We start from the raw sequence: 21,236 nt of genomic DNA, 5'->3' as shown, positions 1-21,236 counted from the left end.
TGGGGCCTCTTAGAGGTGTGCACTGTGGTGACTCATGCCTCCAACGGCTCTGGCTTCCAAGAACCGGCGAGCGTTGTGTGAGCCTTTATAGCCAGTCTGCTCGATCCTCACACAAGGAAGGCGGCCGGGTGACTTCAGCTGTGGACGCGGGGGCGGGGGCTGCGGGAGGAGGCCCGAGTTCAGGCCTCGGTGTGGATGCTCCTGCTGCGGCTCCCTGCTCACCCTCTGGAGGACGGGCAGTGTTGTCTGGTCCCAACATCATCTTTGGAGAAGCAAGGTAGACCTGTGGGGCTCAACTACCTCCTACAAGAGATTGTAACGATCAGAACGTCATTATTCAGATTTCAGAGAGGCGTTTTTGGTGAAGAGCGTGTGTGGGAGACTAGAAACCCAATCTGCTGACGAGGGTTATGGGAACCCTTGAGGGCGGGGCTGGGCGCCACGTGGCAGCCGGTGGCCCGGAGGACCGACCTCCTGAGGGGGCCGCTGAACCCTTACAGCTTCTTTGTGATTTCACTCTGGTTACTTCTAAGTAGTCCTGCCGAGTGCTCAGTTTTATCTTAGTGTATTGATGATGAAGGGTCACAGAACCAGAGAGAGGATCTACAGTCTGAGAAGTGAGGTGAGTAAAAGGCTTAATACTTAACCGTGAAAGGAAGGGCCAGGGAACTATATATGACCCAAGTGAAAACGACACTTTGGACACCAAAAACAGAACCTCAAATGGGGAAAAAAGACTTAAGAGGCTTGTGTATTAACTGTTCCCAGCTACAGTTTGTGACACAGTTTGTGCTAGTGTGTCTCCTGACCGGGTTGTTAACAGTGACACAAACGCAATTATCTAAAGACATCATGTAAACAACTGACAATGTTGTTTCTCCAAAATTTTATTTTAATTTAAATTACAGGGCCAGCCAGATATTAAGAAATTTACTTTTCCTCAAGAGAAAGGAAATGCTTCCAAGGCATTGTTAACAACTGTATACATCTCCACCTTTTTTTTTAAGGGTTAAAAATCACATTGAGTAACTGACTTATGTAAAATTAAACCTTTATAACACAAAAAAACCCACTTTCAGTATAATAGTTTTGGTAACATGAATATATTAAATGATTAGAATTTCAAATGCAGTTTTTTAACTTTGAGTGTTTTCACATTTTTGTTTAAAAACAACAAAAAACCAAAAGTCTTAACTATCCCCCGATTCTAATGCAAGAGTAACACATCCGTGTTTTGACACGCTGCACCCCGGTCTTCCACACAAAGGCTCTAGTGCTACAACAGCGTCACCAAAGTGGAAGCTGCTGTTTCAAGTTCTAAGAACCAGCCTGGCAAGGAAACCTTTCTTCCATGTGGTGTAATGAATGCTTGCTCCCTGAAAACAGACACCCTGCACTGGACCACACGAATCAGAACGATGCATGACAGCCAACTTTGCCTTCCTAAACGTCTTGGATAGTTTCATTTCAGGAAGTTTGGACTGCTTTCTTTAGTTTCAACAGAAAAAACATGGATAATTTTACACAGATTTTGGTAAAGACAGGCTCAGAAAAACCCAATTATAAATGTAGACGACCATTTCAATTAAACAGAATAAATACGTCTGTATTTTCTGGGGCTCTTCTCCTAAATGGTGCTCCTGGAAGGAGATTTTAAAGCCTGCTGAAATATCAACTGGGAGTCTCATTTTACTGGCTGATAAGTAATTCAATTAGTAAGAGAGGCTAGCAAAGAATAATTATATAAATTTCTTAATCAGCTACAGCCATGCTGAATTCGAACTGGCAAACTCTGATTTGTAAGTTGTTAGTTGTGATCTTCATGTCACTAAGATGAACAGATACCATTCTAATAACTTTACGTAGATATATTCTAGGAAACGTTCTGCCGTGGTCACAGTAACAAAAAAGTGGTGCAAAATCAGTTACTTTATAAATACTGATAATTTGCAGCATTAAGGAACAGGACGTTAAAAAAAATAAATTTCCCCGTAGGACACCTGTGACTAGGAACTCTTCTTTTCCTAAGAGAAGCCAAAGTTTTAATTATTCAGTTTCACAACTATTGTACTGGATTACTTACTCTAAGAAAGAAAAGGTGCTCTAAAGAGGTCTCCCCACACACAAAGAATCAGCGTTAATTTAGCATAATCGGTATCATTCATAGATGTGGAGAACTCTTGACTGGTTTTAAATGAATAAGGCCAATATTATGCAGGAAAAAGTGTAGCTGAGTTCCAGGTCTGTATTGTAGTCTATTGATGGCACCCCATTAGATAACTGAATACAAAGGACTGGTTTACTTCGTTTTCTTTTAATGCTGTGATACTTAAATGTTAAATCAGCATTTTCAGGTGATCTGAAGTATTTCAATTACACATGAGCATTCATTTTTTGCAAAAACTCAATATTAGGTAATAGTTACATACTAATACAATAACATTCCTCTGCTGTACAAATTAAATCATTTAAAAGAAATGAGCATTCTAAGAATTATATACAAAAGAAACCTGTAAGCACTGTTGAAATGAAATGCGAGGTGTCGTTGCTAGCTCTACTGTTTTAAAATACCTTCAAAAAGTAAAATTAACAAATACCCTTCAACGTATCCAGGTTTACAAGTCTCAAGAAAATCAAATGTCAAAAAATTCTAGAAAGCTGTGAAAAGCATATATACATTTTCCTTATGACCTTATGAAGCTTCACACTGTTGAGAAGTTGCTAAGTTTCATTATCAATTTATTTGTGTGTCAACTTTATCCGCTCAAGGAGCTCCCATCTCGGATACAGTTCCCCTAGGATTTCAAATAAAGCTCTGCACGATCTTCCATGAGTGAAGGCATACAATCTTACCCAGAATCCGAGCTCAGATCTTTAACAAAGATAAACGCAAACAGGCAGGTTTACTCTGATCAGATCAATGCCCTCTTCCCCTAACACACACTATCACCTATGCATTTGCCTTCAGGAACCTAGCCATGTTCAGAACTTCTACAGCAAACGGAGTCTTTAAATTCTGAAATGACACAAAGATCAAGAAAAAGTCCACGTGTGCTCTAGTGTGCAAGAAAGCAGCAGCTACGTTCTCCAACTTGGACTAAAAAAAACAAAAAAAAAAAAATCAAAAAAGGTAAAATGAAAACCGTTCACTTAACAGCAGATTAGCAGTAATGTTCCTCATGAATCAATAACAGTGCCTGATGCTGAATAGCTAACAGCAGACGCTGAACTTGGATTTAATATTTTCGATGTTTATTGGAAATCAGGCTTCTTGCTGAGCTGGTCTCTTCAAATCCCTGATCTGTTTGACTAAATACGTCTTCTCGTCATTGAACTGCTCATCCTCGGTCCTGTCATTCTGGAACTTGCTGAGGAACTCTATGAGCTTGGCTTGGTTCTTGAGGAGGATGTCGAGGATGGGCTGCGTCTTGTTGGGGTTGGCTACGAACACCTGCAGAGGGAGAGATCAACATCAGCTCCAGGACAGGTCGCGCCACGGAGATGCTGCAGACAGCAGAGCGCGTGCGGCCACACCCACTGCTCCCCTGGGGCACGGGCTGAAGTCAGGATTACTCATTCAGGGGTGTCTGCTTTGGAAGACCTTATTTTTACAATTAAAAAAGGAGGGAAGAAGTGCATGTTTAAGCACAAAAAGGACTGACGTGTTCACTCATGCTCTGAAACTCTGTAGTTGGTATTAAATACAGACTTTGATTTTAGAATCAAATGGGCAGAAGTTAGTTCTGGGCACAGGAGGTCAGAATGGATTTTAAGAACAAAAATCTCCACGGAAAGCATTAAGAAATGCATTACCCTTTACTTCGGAATTAGTAATCTTCCATGCCAAAGACCACCTGATGCGAGGAACTGACGCATTGGAAAAGACCCTGACGCTGGCAAAGACTGAAGGCAGGAGAAGGAGGAGACGACAGGATCCGATGGCTGGATGGCGTCACTGACTAGACAAACATGAGTTTGAGCAAGCTCTGGGAGTTGGTGATGGACAGGGAAGCCTGGTGTGCTGCAGTCCATGGGGTTGCAAAGAGCCTGACATCACTGAGTGACTGAACTGAACTGATGCCAAAGATAAGTGACACTCCTCCACAAATCAACTTTTCTTATTCCCAAATACAAATGCCTTGTTTCTGGGTCTATTTTTGTTTAAATGTTGTACCACACAACTGTGAAAATGGGCTGAATGGAACTGTGTCACTCATTATCAAAATGAAGCTAATAAAACAAGTAACTTGCAAATAAAATGGGATGAACAACTAGTGTTTATGGTTTTAGTACTCTACCTTAAAAACGTGGAAGGCCTCAAACTGGATGTTACGGCTTTTGTCTCGTAGAAGGTTCATCATTAATTTGAGGTTCTCAGGTTTACTGATGTATTTTGTCATAATTGTGAAGTTGTGTCTGTCTAGTAGCAGTTCACCGAGAAGCTGAGGGACAAACAATTTATCCATTTATTCCATCATTATCATTTAAGACTTGAAGTAAAACCAAAGTTTTAAAAACAGTTCATTAAATAATCATATTATTAAGCACCAACTATTAATAGGCACTCAAAAGATGGACGAACTGAATTATGACCTGAAAGCTAATGAGTGCTTCCTGTTTGCTACTTGGACACCTCCTTTTTCTTCTGGGGTTTAACCCTATGGTGGGTCTGACACTGCTCCCTGAAGACGACCACATTCAAGTCACATCTGGCTCAGAATCTGAGACTTATCAGAACCTGTTCTTTAAATATGCATTTGTGTTATCTCAGTAAAAAGAAACCACCAAAGAAAGTGGTCAGAAGTTACTGGATAACTATAAACTTTAGCTAAACTTAAAAATAATTTTACTATTTTTTATTTATCTGAACTTTACAGGACAAAGGGGTTCATGTACACAGCTTTCCATATACTTACCCCTAGACACACCAAACATCATTTTATCTTATCTGATTCAGAAAGCTTTATAAAGACAAGTACTTTTCTGGTCCTTCTTAAGCAAGGTATCCTGAAGATACTCTAAGCTTCTCTTAGTGACACCACAATATCACTAATGACGTTAATTAAGGTTAAAAAAAAAAATCTGTCGCTTCAGTTAAGTCTGTGCTTACTGAGATCTATGGAGTTGATTATAACACATCAGCTCTTAATTTTAAAATCAAACCTGCTTGTTCTAGATTTCTTTTTCTGAAACTAGCGGTCACCTCTTCATGTTGTCACTGTGCCAACTTCCAGTCAACGACTAGTGTGCAGGTGGTATGACCTGCATGGCGGACAGGGGCCCAGAGGCACAACAGAGTGGTGTCCAGCCTGGCTCCTGGCACCAGCCTGCCTGGGCTCAAATCCTGACATCTTGCTCCTTGTGAGCGCTATATCCTTGAGCATACTATTTAACTTCTCTGTGCTTCAGTTTCGTCATCTGTACGATGGGAGTGGATGATGGTACCCTGTATCTTATGATAGTGCAGTGCGAAATAACAGCATGAATACATGCCAAGCACAGTGGACCTGAATCTAATAAGAGACATGGAATGAGGTCGAAGGGAAGGAAAACGCATGGATAGAGCTTCTTTGCCATGGTTTACTTGCTTTTGTTAATTCCTTTCTGGGTTCCTGGCTATGTTCTACATACCTAAAGTTTCCAGATAACTGATCTCTAGATAAATAACATATCATAGTAATAAAAAATAACCTGATGTGCAGGAAAACAAATCTGTTTAGGATTTATAAAGAATTTAGAGGAAGAATTCAAAAGCTCAGACAGGTTTCACACCAATCTGAATCACAAAATCTACAACCTTCAAAGTAAGAAGCCCAGTATTTACTCTTTCAGAGGCTCAGAAGTTAGCATTAAGTGTGTACAGATTTACTCAGTGTTCATTTTCTGTCACACAAACCAAAGAGATACTGAAAAATGGCTCATTTCAGTTTGATTATGTAGGGGAGGGTAACCAGTAATTTAAAAAATTTCTTTGGATGTAAAAATTAAAAAATGTCAGGCGAGTTTCATTAAAAATAAAACCCTGGTAGTCCAGTGGTTAGGACTCCACACTCTCACTGCTTAGGGCCAGGGTTCAATCCTTGGTTGGGGTACTAAGATTCCATAAGCCACACAGCATGGCCAGAAAACCCCCTGAAATCTGGTACAGGGAATTCAGATTTAAATAAATACAAGGATATATAAATGCCAATGTGGCTGCAAAAAAAGGGAGTACAAATTAAAATACATGTTTAGAGTACCACTGGTCCTCAAAATTTCTCCATGTGTTCATGAGAAACTACAGGCACGAAAGACTGGCTTCATATCCATTACTAAGGCCTCACAAGTGGCAGTCATAATCTTCCTTTCATGTTGGTAATTCTGGAGTGTTAGAAGGTCTTGAAAGCCTTTCTCCTATCTAAGCAGCCCAAGAATTCAGCATTTGGTCCAAGTCTTCTCATTTGCCAACTAAGAAAAAAAAACACCCCCCCGCGGCTGGAGGTATCAGTCCTGGAAGCTAGTATCTGAAGCAAACCTCTCTAGGCTCCTTGGCCTCAGAAAACAGAGTGCATCCAACGGAGGGAAGAGGCCCTTGGATATAAAGAGGTTCCTGGCAGAGGGCTGCTTCTCCGTGAGGCTCTCAGGGGAGCCTGCACCAGCTTACACTGACACACAGGGAGGAACAATGCATTAAACAGCTGCCAGGTATACTACATCCACCCCGAACACGGACAGACTGTCCCTATCAGCTTCACAGCCACCGGCGACTGCCAGCCAGCACACCTGCAAACGGAGAACAGGTTAAGGGTCCCTGACACGGGACCAAAGGATGCCTGGGAGCCAGGTCCCACCTGATGGAGCACTGTAGCGGGGACACACTTCTTATGGCCTTAAGGAAATTGAAGGAAGTAGCTAGTCAGGGGAAAGCAATCTTTTGGGAATATTCCTGATGTCCTTTAGTCAATTTCCACAGAAGGACAAGGTGTTAAACAGTGATATCCCCATGGGAGCCGCAGCAGGTGGAATGGAGTGTCTTGATTAAAATGAATTCAGATATCTCTGAGGAGAAGCGCTCTGGGCAGAACAGAATTTAAAGTGGACCTGGCAAAAAGCACAAATGGAATTGCAAATTTCCACCCCTAAATCCTTCGTGATTCCATCTGTAACTCCTGTCAGGACCACTTACTAACAGAAGGAAAGGTATACATGAGTATACATTTATTAACTGCAGTAAGAATTTTCTAGAGGAGGGGTTAACAAACGATCTATAAAGAGCAAGACAGGAAATACTAAAGTCTTTGCTAGCCATAGTGTCTGAGGCAACCACTCAAATCTGCTGTTGTAGCCAAAACAGCCACAGACAATACATAAACGAACAAGCGCATCTGAGTTCCAACAGAATTTTATTTACAAAAACAGGCAGTGCACTGAATGTGGCTCATGGGCTGTCGCTTGCCAACCCCTGTTCTAGAGTTTTAAATCTTTATTTAAATTTCAAATGGAACTGTCCACATCCTATTTTGACACAAAGCAGCCAAAGCCGTCTGGTTCCCCCGTCACCGCTGGCAGCCGCCCCTCCCCTCCCACAGCAAGCCAGGGACCCTCTGGGCAGGATCCCAGGAGCACACCACCTGTGGTGACTTCAACTCGGTGATAACGATTCTAAGTTTTAAAAATAAGGCTCCAAAACCTAAAGAACTTCATCACTTGGAGGTTAGGTCCTCTTCAAAATTCTGCATATTCTATTTTGCTGTCTCTAACACACAAGAAGGTGAGCTGGGGCGAGTGCCCCAGGTGAACCACTGCTGAGCCCTGCTCCTTTCCACAAAAATCTCGACCAGGGACACATGCATGTTTCCTGCAAAGGTCTGGGACCCATAGACGTTTCAAACGGGTGGATTGAAATGAACGACTCAGATGATCTGTCATACCTTGAGTGACTGTCTTTTTGTCACATAATTTTCTGAATGAAGTAACTTCTCATATTCACTGAAGAACTAAAAGACAAGAAAACACACATCAGAGGTTTTTTTTTTAAGAGCAGTAGATAAAATTGAAAAGCTTGAGCACACACTTCTAATGGCACAGAGGCCAATCTCTGCCCAAGCTCTGCTCCTCCCGTCCGTTTCACACTCATCCTCAGGTGATATCTGCTGGTTACTGCCATGAAAAAGGCTCCAGGGCTGGCTCCCTCGCAGCTCCAGAGAAGTGTGCACAGAGCTTATATCTCTTCTGTCACCCAAACTTCATATGCACACAACTTAAACCCCTTCCCCACCCCGCACCCCACTGTTTTCTCACTGTTCTCATTTCCTGGTGTTGAATTAGAAAATTCACTTTTTTTTTTTTTTTACAACTCAACTAGTCCAAAGCACAACCACAAAGAGGAAAGTTATCTGTTCTTCCAAAGCAAGAAAATATTAAGAATAGAAGAGAGAGAAATTCAGCACTGTTAGGTAGGTGTCCCACAAACGGTAGGACTTGAGCTCAACTTGAATAATGAGATTTTGTTTAGAAATGGGGAGGAGAAGAGATAATCTTGGGGATGAAAACAGAAGAACAGAACAAGACTGAAGACCTGGAAAATGCAAAATGATACAGACTGAAGAGCTGATGAGGATCCACTAGATTTACAAACTGGGGCTTGCTGACAAGAACTGTGTCCCTGGACGGGTAAGGAGCAGAGGCAGAGGATGGTGGGGAGGTGGGGACAGAAAGGAGGGACACAGGGGGGGCAGGGCCCCCATTCCCAAAAGTTAGACGAGTGGGCCAGTTTGCTTTTTGTTTGTTTGAACTACGGACAGGCTTCTCAAGTTGCAAAATGTTGCATTACTAGTGTGACGCTGCGGGCTGTCAGTGCATTACTGAGACTTGTCCCTGGCTGTGGTGGGTGGCTGAGAATGCCTGCTGTGTATTCTGTCCACACTCAGACTACTTCTGCCTTTGCTTTATGATGGGTCCTCATCAGCCATTCATCTGTGGTTTAGAGCAGGGGTTGGCAAACTCTAGCTCATGGGCTACATCCAATCCATTGTCTGTTTTTTATACAAGTTTTACTGGAATATAGCCATGCTCATTCGTGTATTGTAAATACACTCGTTTATGAACTGTTTATGGCTGCCTTTGCGGTAGAACTGACAGGAAAGTTGACCAAGACTGCGCGGCCATGAAGCCTCAAATATTTGCTCTCTGGCTGGCCCCTTAGAGAAGAGGTTTTAGCACTAACCCAGAACCGCCCCTGCATCCATTCTTTTATCTCTAGGCAGAGGTGGGATTGCCCTCTGTGTAGTATGCAAGGGAGTTAGACTTCTCTCTTCAGAGGTGGCTGTTACCCCTTCCTTCTCCTCAAATGATCATCAAGCCATGATTGAAACAGTCGGATCCGCCTTTGATCAGTAACACAAGAACACCTCAAGTTCTTGACAGAACATGCAAGTTAAGATTTTCTGCTGCGTAATTTTTAGGGTAAGCTTGGTTGCAGATTATTCTCAAGGAGAACTGCCTGGTTAGATCTCAGCCCCGGGTCAGCAGTAAAGGACTAGGACAGACGAAGGACTAGCATTGTCTGGGCTCCTCAGAGATTTGCTCTCCATGAGCCGCACTTCAGTTCAGCATTTTCTTTACTGCAGAGTCACCCTCAGGGATGGAGTCAACTCCATGATGCTGCAACTCAACTCCGTCTAAGAGCACCAATGGGAGAAATTTGCTTCAGGCCCCAATGCTAGAAAAGGCTGTTTCTTTTGAACAAGCTTCACAGACACTGTGATCTTTTAATGGTTTTGCTTCCCTCTATGTTTTGATTATTAGAAAGCGCAGAACCAAAGTGTACAGACTTTAGAGCATGTATTTTTGTGTAATAACTCCACATTTGGCTTAATTTAAATTGCTTGTATCTACCCTTTCCTTCTCCTCTCTCAGATCTGACTGCACTGTATACGTACATACATATATATATATTTATATTTATATATATAGTTGTTAGCTGCTGTACATACATTTTCTAAAATCCTGATCACCAATGTCACCCATTAATAACACATAGGAAAATATTTTATTGCAAAATTAAAGTGACATCACTGCCTACAGTAAATTTCTTGGAAATATCGTTGGTAGGTTTTAAATTAAGACACTTGTATGCTTAATTATAAAAACCTTTGAGATCATGTTTTAATAAAAACAATGTTAATGCTTATTAAATGCCTACTGTGTTCCAGGCACTGTGCCTTGGACTCGACACACATATTCTTACCTAATCCTCACAGCAACCTAGTAGTAAGAAGAAGGTGCTGTTATGAGCCTTCTCTTAGAGCTGAGGATCCTAAAGGTACAGAGGGTCAGGGAAGCACACAGTGAAGCTGGGACTTGAAGCCGAACTCCACGCAGTGTGGTGCTGAAGCCCACGCTTCTAACTACTGCAAAAGGCGCTGAGAAAATGACTGTGCTTCCAACTAAAATCAGCAAACACATGGAAAAAACACCCCTACATCCCAGTGCACACGGGGAAAAGTAAAAACAAATGACCACTGATGCTTAAGCCATCGATGAGGCTATTTCTGAGGTAATTACTATGGACTCTGCACCGTGTTATGATGTTACTGCTAGTGGGAGGGAAAGACGGGAAAAGGAACATGGAAGAACTAGAAAGCATAAGCTCTGCCTCCAAGAATATTCTAATTTAGCTGAACAGCACAGGGAATTTCCTGGTGGACCCGTGGCTGGGACTCCACACTTTCACTGTCGAGGGCACAGATTGAGTCCTTGGTCGGGGAACTAGGATCCCACAAGCTGTGATGTAGCCAAACCACCCTCCCACACCCCTGAAAAGAAAAGCTAGCTGGAACAGTGAATAATGAAGTATTAACAAAACTTAGGATTTTAAAAATTCAAATAACTAGTGGAAGAATGAAAAACTAAGCCAAATTTTAGAGGAGAGAAAGAAATTTTAAATGGACTGTAATCATGGTAACTTCTCCAGGAGCACCCATCTGGTTTTGGACAGCGCCGAATTAAAACTAGTGCGGCACAAGGAAGTGCTCGTGGGCATCGTGGGGAGCAGAGCTGACACACGTGGGAGAGAAGGAGTGACTCTGCTGTCATAATGATCGAGGGCAGCCAGGTCATCAGAGCGCCCAGACCTGTTCACAAACCTCTGTGGGTTCTATCACCAGGAAGTCTAACATCAACTCTAGCTGGAGGGGGCCTTATGGCTGAACTAACCAATGTCCTACTTTACAAATAAGGACTGACTCCTGAGTCTCCAGAGTTAAGGGCCTCGGCCTTGGCCACAGGAGCCAGCAGCAGAGTGGGGACACATTTGGCAGCTGTGTCCTCTAGGTCAGGACACTGCTTGTCCACCTGCTGTGTCCTCTAGGCTAGGGCTCTGCTCACCCACTGCCGCGGAGCCCCTGTCTCTCTATTTGTAAGCAGCTGGGAAGTGAGCGACGGATGGGAAGTATGGGGAAGAAAAGAAGCCACATAGTAATTTTCTCTTTATCTTAACCGTGTATTATCATTCAGCAGCAAAGTGCTTTATTTTCCTCTTCTAAAGCAAGAAAAGATGCAAAGGGGAGTGTGTCATCAGAAAGAAAATTCTGCTTCTGACCAAGTAACTCTCTACCTCGGTTTTTGTAGAGAAATGATTACAGCACCAATTAAAAACTTATTTCCAAAATAAATCTTCTGGTATAAAATCTAATCGAAAGCTTTCATTTCTGGTAACAAAACTTACAGTGTGCTATTTAAAAATAGAGTTTCACATACTTACTCTATCATAATGTTGTTCCAAAAATTCCGCACTGAGCAATTTATGTCTTGTAAGTAAATCCTAGAAAAAGAAAACAAACTTTTTACAGTTGTTTGGCATTCAAGTTCTTTTAGAAAAGAGAATCTTAAAATTCCACGCTATTTTACCTGATAAAAACTGTTGTCAAAAATACTTAAAAATATTTGAGCATGAATTGTATTGAAAATGTTGATTCTATAAATAAATAAAATCATCAATAATCTGAAATTGTTAAAGAGTAATAATTATGGTTGTCACAGGTCTAATAGCTCTTAGATGGAAAAATTAAAAAAGCAAATTTATAAGGCAATGGACATAAAAACTCAAAGAAAGGGAATCAAGAACTGAAATGAAATAAAAGTAAACGGTTGTGATAAAATGCCAAACAGCATACTGCTCCTGGTAGAGAAAGAAGAAATGTCTTTTATTAGAAAAAGTACTGGAGGTTTCACTTTTTTCCTCCTTAACTCAGTTACATTCAGTTTCATCTTGAATGCTATCTTTTTTTAGAGGTAGGATCTCTTTTAAAAGCCCCATCATAAACATTAGCTCCAAAGTAAGCAGACTCATGCTGTCAACATATAGAACCAGAAGTTATGAACAGTAGAGTCCAATTCTGCATCCCTGTGTAATAGAGGTTACGGCTGACCCCATGAATGCCCCTGGAAATCACTCAAGGGTCATTCATTCAGAAAACATCTCCTATGTGCCAGATAAAGTTCCAGGTGCTGGGGCTACAAAGACAAAAAGAGGTGGTCCCTACCTTCAAGGACCTAGAAGTCAGCAATGAACTAGCCGTGGACTCACCAGGTGGGAAGAGAATGGAAACAGGTGACAGCAGAACAGCCCATTCATCTTCAGTGAACTCAGGAGAATAATTCCTTTAGAGCTGCTGACCCGAGAGGTCAGCGTCAATAATCTCCTTTCTCTGAACCAACTTTCCTTCACTTGTTTTTTCTGCTGTTTAGGTTACAATGACTAGCGTTTCCCGAAGTATGTCCTGAGAAACGCCCTAAGGAATGTTCCGTGGTCAACAAATGAGGAAAGGGCTGCAGCTTTGGTTCCCTCATGGGAACCCCTTAGGTCTCAAGGGGTTTTGCAGGGAGATGACTGCTCATTAGCATCCTGTGCTGAAAGTCCTTCTCTGCATGGGCTTGCCCCTGGCCCAGTTACTTCCTACCTTTAGACCTTGATACACACATCGCCTCCCTGGGGTACCCTTCCTGACTGGTCACCAGCACCAAAGCATGGTCACAGTTATGACCTGATATCTGTGCGATTATGTTCTTAACATCTCTCTCAGGGTAGGCTATAAATTCTATAAACACAAGGTCATGTCTATTTTTACTGATCTCTGAATTCCCAGCACCTATGCAGTAACCAGCACATAGTAAGAGCTTAATATTTAATAAATAAATGAATGAAGCAACAGAATCCAGGAACATGTTTGGGAACATATCACATTAAGCAATCTTTGAAGAACATTTTTAGGCTTCTAACCTTACCCCAAAGATTTACAGGTGTTCAAACTGCTGGATAGGGTATGCATCCTATGCCCATGGAAGATCTACCTGATTCTCCCCAAGTGTCCCTTGGGGATTAAGCAGGCAAAATGAGAAAACCTGGAGTATGAGTAACTTCGAGAATCTGGGAAGAAATATGGGGAAGGAGGAGATGGTGGGGCTAGAAGAGTTTATATTATCTTAATATATTGTCCCATAGGGTCATATGTGAAGGAGAGAGGAACATGAGAACTTTAAGGGAATATATCAAGAATGCTTGTTAAACAGTGTCCTGCCTCTAACGTGCTACTCTCAATGTAATGTGCTATGTCTATAACATGTGGTCTACGACAGCTCTCCCCTGAGTTAGGACCTCAAGGGCAGGGGTTTGTCTGGGCAGATCACTGCTAAATCAGGAGTTCCCTGGTGGTCAAGTGGCTAGGACTTCATGTTTCCACTGCAGGGGGCCCTGGTTTGATCCCTGGTCCAGGAGCTAAGATCCTGTAAGCCTCGCATAATGGCAAAAAAAAAAAAAAAAAAAAAACCCTCCTGAAAACAAACAAACGAAAAAGATCACTGCTGATCCCCAGAACCTAAAGAACAGCGCCCAACATGAGCAAGCAGTCAAGAGACTTGTGGAATGAACAACGAATAAGCAAATTTAAAGACTGCTGTGTCTGGATCCATGCAAGACTGAGTATCTCATCTACTCTGTAGCTAAGTCTTTCTGGAGGCCACTCTGAGCAAGTACAGGGCTAGGAACCAAGTGCTCACCGCTCCGTCACCATCTGACCAAAGACAAAGGAGGTGTCTCAGAGGCAAAGGCTCTCAGCTGGGATTGGATTCTCAGGTACAGGGAGGGAGGAAGTATTTCTCTGAAAAGCAAAGATCCTAAACATGCTGTGCAAGTGTTCTTTTGTTTGGTCTGAGTGAGGTGACTGTTCATCCTGAAAGCTGTATTTCCAGGAGGAGCAAGAGGCTCACAGTTGGGTGACACACAGCAAGGGGGACCGTCTAGTACCCCCTCATCAGTGATTCTACCTGTTACCATTTGGTTTAGACAGACCAGGAGGCTCAGGAAACCACCGCCAACCTAGGGATCACATCTCTGGGGCCTTGGGGGAGGAGAGACTGGAAAGGGGTTGCTGAGACTGCTCAAGCAGGAGCCTGACCCCAGTGCATCGGGGGAGGGAAGTCCTTCCCAAGAAAGGCCAGGCCAGGGCCTGGAGCAGACAGTAAAACACTAGCAGGGAAGGAGTAATTCTTGAGAGCTGGCACAGAGGAAAAAAGCTGATACTAAGCTGGGAAAAGAGGAGGTGGGGAATTGGGCAGAGCGTCTCTCCTGAGAGATGGGAAAAAACCCCACCCTCGGGACTAGAGCCAAGAGCTTGGCGAGCTCAAACCAGGCTGTGGGCTGTGTGTGGGGATGAGGTGGGGAGGGCACAGAAACCGATAGACTAGAAAACAAAGGGAAGTGGTCATGTAGTCGAAATCTGGTGAGCGACTGGGAAAGCTGACAGGGCGCACGTGGTCCCAGATCAGCAGAGTGGCTGGGTCAGCCAGCAGGGGACACAAAGAACATGAGGTCTGACTTCCCAACCTATCTAAATTCCCATATGGCCAAGCACTGGCATGACCCAGAGACAGGTCAGGGGTCATCTCCCAAGTCCAGCAGATGAAGCAGCCAACTTTCAGGGTGGAGTGAATTAAAAAGATTCCTACAAGTTATGTGAGTTTTGGGTCCCAAACGTCATGTGACAAAGATGGCCCTGGAATCCCTGAAGAAATGCTGCTAACCCAGGGGGCTCGTTTTCACAGAGCTTCGGCAAGCCATCTGGCCCAATGTTGTACTTCGTGACTGTCTATGTCTGAAGACAAGAGACTCAATTCTTCCAACTGTGTGGTTCACTTTTGGAGCTCCAAAAGTTAGAAAGTTCCTCCTGTGCTAGAGCTGAAACCTAACCCCAGGCTACTTCCAGAAAACCGCCAAGAGTCACAGAACTAGGTGGAATCCATTTCCTTGAGGACCCACTTTAAATACAAGCAGCGCTCTCGTGGCAAGTCCCTACCGAGTCGTCTCTTCTCCAGGCTAAATATGTCCAGTTCCTTTAACCACACCTCAAATGACAGGTTCTGAGTCCCCCTCACCATCTACTATCTTCTGAAAGTCATCTATTTGTCTATGTGCCTCTTAAAAGTACAGCGCCTGGAACACATGTGTGCTGTTGTTACCGTATAAGCTTATAGTGGGACGAGACCATCAGCAGCTCCTCAGGTCACACGCTATGTAGTCACAGGTAGCTTTGGGGCAGCATTATCATACTGTTTAATTTTACTGGACTTATACAGAATTTTGTTTACTCAGGGTCAGCTCTCCAGTCAGACTGCCTGGGTTCAAATTCTGGCTTCCCCATTTATTGTCCAACTTCATCCAACATTCTTCTAGGTTTCCATTTCCTCATGTGTAAAGAAGATAATAACAATACCTCCTTCACAGGGTAGTTTGAATATGATATGAAGTTACCTACATTTTAGTAATTATTATACTGTGTAATGACTACATTTAGTATTACCTCCTATTCAGTTCAGTTCAGTTGCTCAGTCGTGTCCGACTCTGCGACCCCGTGAATTGCAGCACGCCAGGCCTCCCTGTCCATCACCAACTCTCAGCGTTTACCCAAACCCAAGTCCATCGAGTCAGTAATGCCATCCAACAATCTCATCCTCTGTCATCCCCTTCTCCTCCTGCCCCCAATCCTTCCCAGCATCAGGGTCTTTTCCAATGAGTCAACTCTTCGCATGAGGCGGCCAAAGTATTGGAGTTTCAGCTTCAACATCAGTCCTTCCAATGAACACCAAGGACTGATCTCCTTTAGGATGGACTGGTTGGATCTTCTTGCAGTCCAAGGGACTCTCAAGAGTCTTTTCCAAGACCACAGCTCAAAAGCATCAATTCTTCAGCGCTCAGCTTTCTTCACCATCCAACTCTCACATCCATACATGACCACTGGAAAAACCATAGCCTTGACTAGACGGACCTTTGTTGGCAAAGTAATGTCTCTGCTTTTAAATATGCTATCTAGGTTGGTCATAACCTTCCTTCCAAGGAGTAAGCATCTTTTAATTCAATCATTCAACATCTAATAGATAAAGGAATAATTCTAATAGCTACCGTTCTCTGTGCGTAGACTATGTGAGGACACAATAACCTAGACATACTCGTATTGTCACCTATATTCTGACAGATGGAAAGACAGGTTAAATCAGTCTCAGAGCAGGGAACTGAATCCAGGCAGCCACGCCCTTCACCCCGTGATCTACACGTGTCTATGAGATTAGTATGACTGAACTTACTCTTAGTGAATCCATGCTGGCTGTGGGTACACGGTTTCCTTTCCAAAATGCTCAGAAATCATCTCTTTAGCAGTAACACTTTCTAGAACCTTACACAGGTATAATATCAAGCTCCAAGCTCCACCAGCCTCTCTGGGGAGTCTACCTTCTTTTACTCTGGAAAATGGGAAATATATTTGTTGGCCTTCTGATATCCCTCCCCATCTCCTTAATTCCTCTTAAAAGAAAAAAAATCACGAACAAATATTTGGCCACTGATTTACTGTCTCAGTATCCCATTTATTCAAGCTCTGAACTGTAGACATATTTCGAGCAGGTAGTTTTAATTTCTCTTAAAGACCCAGCACCTGTTCCTCCTCATCCAGGGTTACGGATGAGCTGCATTTGTTTCAAAGTTTTTGTGTGTGGAGTGCATTTTCTGGGAAGGTAGCTCTGGCCATTCTCAAAGGAGAGCATGAACCAAGGATCTATTTTTTCCATTATAAAAGTGTCCTCTGCCAAGAGACCACCAGCAAATTGGAAGAGGAGCATCCTTCTTTCCTTATCAGCACCTCTGGCGTGGAGGGCAGACCAGCCCTGCCCGTCTTCCTCCCTGCTCTGACTAGACTTCTTAAGGAAGGGTAGGGAGGGAGCTTCAGGCTGTTTCACAGGCCTGTGCCTCTCCTGAAACACCGTCTTAGTTCTGGGCCCTACTTTCTTTTGCTTCTTGGCGGGCTCTCCCCCTTCTATCAGGAGTAGCTGAGACACAGAAGCCTAGCCCATTCCTCACTGCTCTAGAGCCCTCTCCTCTAGAGCTCACCCCTTAGAATCCTAACAGGTTTTTAAAGTTTCCCTTCTTCAGGTAGAGAACACCCGGCTGACTCTGCTCAGTCTCTCCGTCTCTGGCGACCAGGACCCAGCAGGGTGGCTTTACCCACAGTGATTCCATCACTACCATTTTTCTTCTTGGTGATAATTTCATTAAAAGAGGTAATCCTAACTGAGATGGAATTATCAGCAAGGCCAATCAGACGTCAGAGGCTGGGACTCACATTCTGGCAGAGTTAGCGTGTCTCTCACCTCAGCTGTGCCGTCTGTGCTAGGAGCATGTCCCTCGCGTCTTCTCGGTCAGGTGGTCTAGCTGACCTCTCCCAGCCTACTGCTGCTCTTCTCCTCTGCCCTCGCCCTCCTCCTCCCAGGATCCTGTTCTCAGGCTTCCGGCTTTCTTCCCACACAGAAGCATCTCTTCCTGACACCTGGTGCTGCTACACCGCCCTCGTAACAGGTCTGCTGCTTCCGAATGGGGTGTCCCCTCCCATCAGTATGTCCCAACCCACCACGTGCAGTGACACCTAAGATATCATGCTTACCACTCCATGTTATAATCTCAAATTCATTTTGCTTTGTACATGTGTGTGTGCTCAGTCGCTCAACTGTGTCTGACTTTTTGCAATCCCATGGTCTGTAGCCTGCCAGTCTCCTCTGTCCATGGGGTTTTATAGGCAAGAATACTGGAGTGCCATTTCTTTCTCCAGGGGATCTTCCTGACCCAGGGATTGAACAGGCGTCTCCTGCATTGGCAGGTGGATTCTTTACCAGTAAACCAACTGGGAAGCCCTTGCTTTGTACATTAACATATAAATATCTGAGGTCATATCTAAGGTTTCTGACATCTTTAATAATCCCTAGGCACCTTTCACATTATTACCTTATTCTCATTCAATGTGAAACCTCAGGCTCCCATGCTTCTGCCCTATTTTAAGGGTGTTCATTCGACTGGAGGAACACGTTTTATTCAAAGACCAAGGCACATGCTCATCGTCTAAATGGGTCTTTACACATAAAACTGAACCTTCACAATAATAGTGGCCACTTCTCACTGTAATAGTGTCTATAGTTTGTAAGCACAGTAGTCTATGTTAGGATATTAAATTCTGAATATATTGAAATTGCAGTTCTAAATACTCACTTATGAGGTCAGACATTTTATATAAGAGAATGTTAACATATAACACAGAGGATGAGATGGTTAGATGACATCACTGACTCGATGGACATGAGTTTGTGCAAACTCGGGAGATACAGAAGGGCGGGAAGCCTGGTGTGCTGCAGTTCATCGGGTCACAAAGAGTTGGACACGACTTAGCGACTGAACAACAACAACAACAGCATATAAAGGCTTGCTCTCACTGTAAAAAGCACTAATACACATTAGTGCTTTATTCACATACCTTAAACAGCACAGAACCTTGCAATTCAAAACAAAATGTGCATGCTGTACACTGATGCCATATCATGTGTCTTTAATTTATACAAACACACAAAGGGGGGGTAAGGCAGGCAGGGGAGAGAGGGACACTGTTGGTGATTCTGCACCCCTTGCACCCTGTGTTTAATAAACAGCTCTGGCCTGAGCATGAGACAGGAGAAAGCATCTCACTGTGCCCTCGGGCCTGTCCACAACAGGGCAATCTGTCCCAAAGGTGGTTCTAGTATTTAAAGATATGTGTATTCCAAACTGACATGGCCATGAATGGAAGCCAACTACTCTGTCTGATGCTTAACCAAAGAAACTGCTGCACTATGTTCCAACAAAGGAGACAAATCTGATTTTCACATACACTGTATATCTATATACTGTATTTGATGGGGAATTTAACAGAAAAGTGTACCTTTGACCATACAGGACTTATGCCTTTTAGACAGACTTGAGAGTCTTAACTTTTCCAACTGTGACTCTTTTTAAAGCTGTGACTCTACTGCACATACCTGAGTCACACACACACACATAAAATACATCTTCTGTCTTCCCACTAGAGGGCAGCCGTGTGTCGATTTGGAGGGTACAGAAAGTTTAGGAAAGAACAGCACACCTGTTAATCTCACTTGTACATATATTTAGAATTCTATAGTTTCTGTTACCTTGAATGTGGCAAATGCATCTGAAGCTATGTCAAATGTTGACATTTCGACATATCTGAAGAAATCATAAAACTGTTCCGACCACAAAATGATTTTTGCAAGTGGTTCATGTCTGATGCATTCTCTTAACATAATTCCACAATTTAGGGCTATTTCTGGAGATTCATACCTGCAAAAAGAAAAGACAAATATGACTGCTTTTTTCCCCCATTACTGGTCTTTTGAAATTCCCAACAGTTCTAATTTTTAGAACAGGAAGTTTCAGACATGTCCTAACTAACTGGCAGAGAAGGTTACAAGATGCATCTCTCTCAGCGGAGAATATGTGCTCAGAGGGGTTAGTCTCTAGGGCACACATATGTCAGTGGGTGGTGACTGCCTCAACACAAAGAAAAGTAACAGCCTTGATGGTGAGTATGTGGGTAAAAGCTCATTCCTTCAGTTAAAAGACTTGAAGGGAGGTATTCAGGGTCACACCTCCATAGAGGGTTTAGTTCACCTGAGATGCCCTCAACACTTCAGATAAACCAGTGAATCGAAAAACAATAGGAAACATATGTTTCCTAAATTCATAGTATCTAAATGGGTCTATCAAATTATATAGCATTTACACTTCATTGTTTCAATACTCAAAATAGTACTTCCAAGACTGCTGGCAACACATAAATGCCAGAGCTTCTAAGACTGTTGGCAACACATAAACGCTAGAGCCGAAAGCCTGGTCTTGAGGATGTCACCGAGTGCCTTGTCATGGGGCCTGAGGGCTCTCACAGTGGACACAGGGACTCCATGTACCCCTTCTCAGCTCTCCACACAGACTTCCTCTACTCCATCTCAAGGTCACTCGCCTATTCCTTCCCCATGATCAGAAAGAGAACCTCGTTCTCCTCTCAACATAGCAGGCTTCTCCATTCTGATGTGCACCAAACCTCTCGGACTGGACTCTGTCTGCCATCTGCTCACACACATCACCCTGTCATTCCACTTCCTCTCACACTTGCACACTCAGGCTGAATCTCCTTCCCCACTCACAGCCGCCTTTAGTTTCCTGCCATTGAATCCAAAGACCTCTTGGCTAAAACAAATGATCTTCTAACACAAATTCTGCTTTTAATTTCTGGACAATGCAGACTTTTGCATCTCTTTCTTTAAAAAATGAAAGTAAGACTTCTGGTTCTCCTTTCTACCTCCTCTGTTCTTATTTCTTGCCTGGCTGAAGTTTTTCTTCCATTGCTCTGACCCTAACATCTCACAGTTCCCACCATGGCTCCTAAACTGCCCCATCCCAGATCCACCCTGAACTGTAGTGAGGTATTTTCTGTTGCTTTTGGACAATTCCATAAACTTGATATGTCTAATACAGCATCCCTATTTTGCTTCAGATATCTGGGTCTAAAACAGATCTTACAGAACTTTCTTTGATAATGGAAATGTTCTCTATCTTTGCCATCTACAGAGCACTTGGCATCTACTATGACTGAGGGACTGAATTTTAAAGGTCATTTAAATTTAAATAAATAATTACATGCTGTTAGTAAGAACGGTATTGAACAGCATAGTTCTGAACATTCCCCTCTTTGTCTACTCCCAATCTTCCCATCTTCAATGTCATCACTCCTTTCTAATACTCCTCTGCAATATTTCAGTTTCATTTTCTTGTATCCAGTGCTGCATGAAGTCATGCCTGGTCACCTGAGTGCCCCTAACCAGTATCTTTG

General features: G+C 43.2%; 1 protein-coding gene across 3 annotated transcripts in view; it reads right to left on the bottom strand.

Moving 5' to 3' along the window:
- Positions 1-871: 871 nt before the first annotated feature.
- Positions 872-21,236, bottom strand: part of CAB39 (calcium binding protein 39) — a 98,432-nt gene continuing 78,067 nt past the window's right edge. For all 3 annotated transcript variants that reach the window (XM_081585591.1, XM_081585590.1, XM_081585589.1), the window contains exons 5-9: positions 19,519-19,687; positions 11,744-11,803; positions 7,911-7,976; positions 4,299-4,442; positions 872-3,451 (exon numbers count right to left, since the gene is read on the bottom strand). In XM_081585591.1, coding sequence (XP_081441717.1) covers positions 3,263-3,451; positions 4,299-4,442; positions 7,911-7,976; positions 11,744-11,803; positions 19,519-19,687 — 628 coding nt within the window. In that variant the 3' untranslated portion in view covers positions 872-3,262. The remainder of the gene's footprint in view (positions 3,452-4,298; positions 4,443-7,910; positions 7,977-11,743; positions 11,804-19,518; positions 19,688-21,236) is intronic.

This window comes from Giraffa tippelskirchi, chromosome 3, assembly GCF_054371585.1.
Source record: "Giraffa tippelskirchi isolate mGirTip1 chromosome 3, T2T-mGirTip1v1.2.pri, whole genome shotgun sequence".
Taxonomy (NCBI): Eukaryota; Metazoa; Chordata; class Mammalia; order Artiodactyla; family Giraffidae; genus Giraffa; species Giraffa tippelskirchi.
Note: the sequence above shows the minus strand (reverse complement) of the source record. Positions and strands in the feature narration are given on the sequence as shown.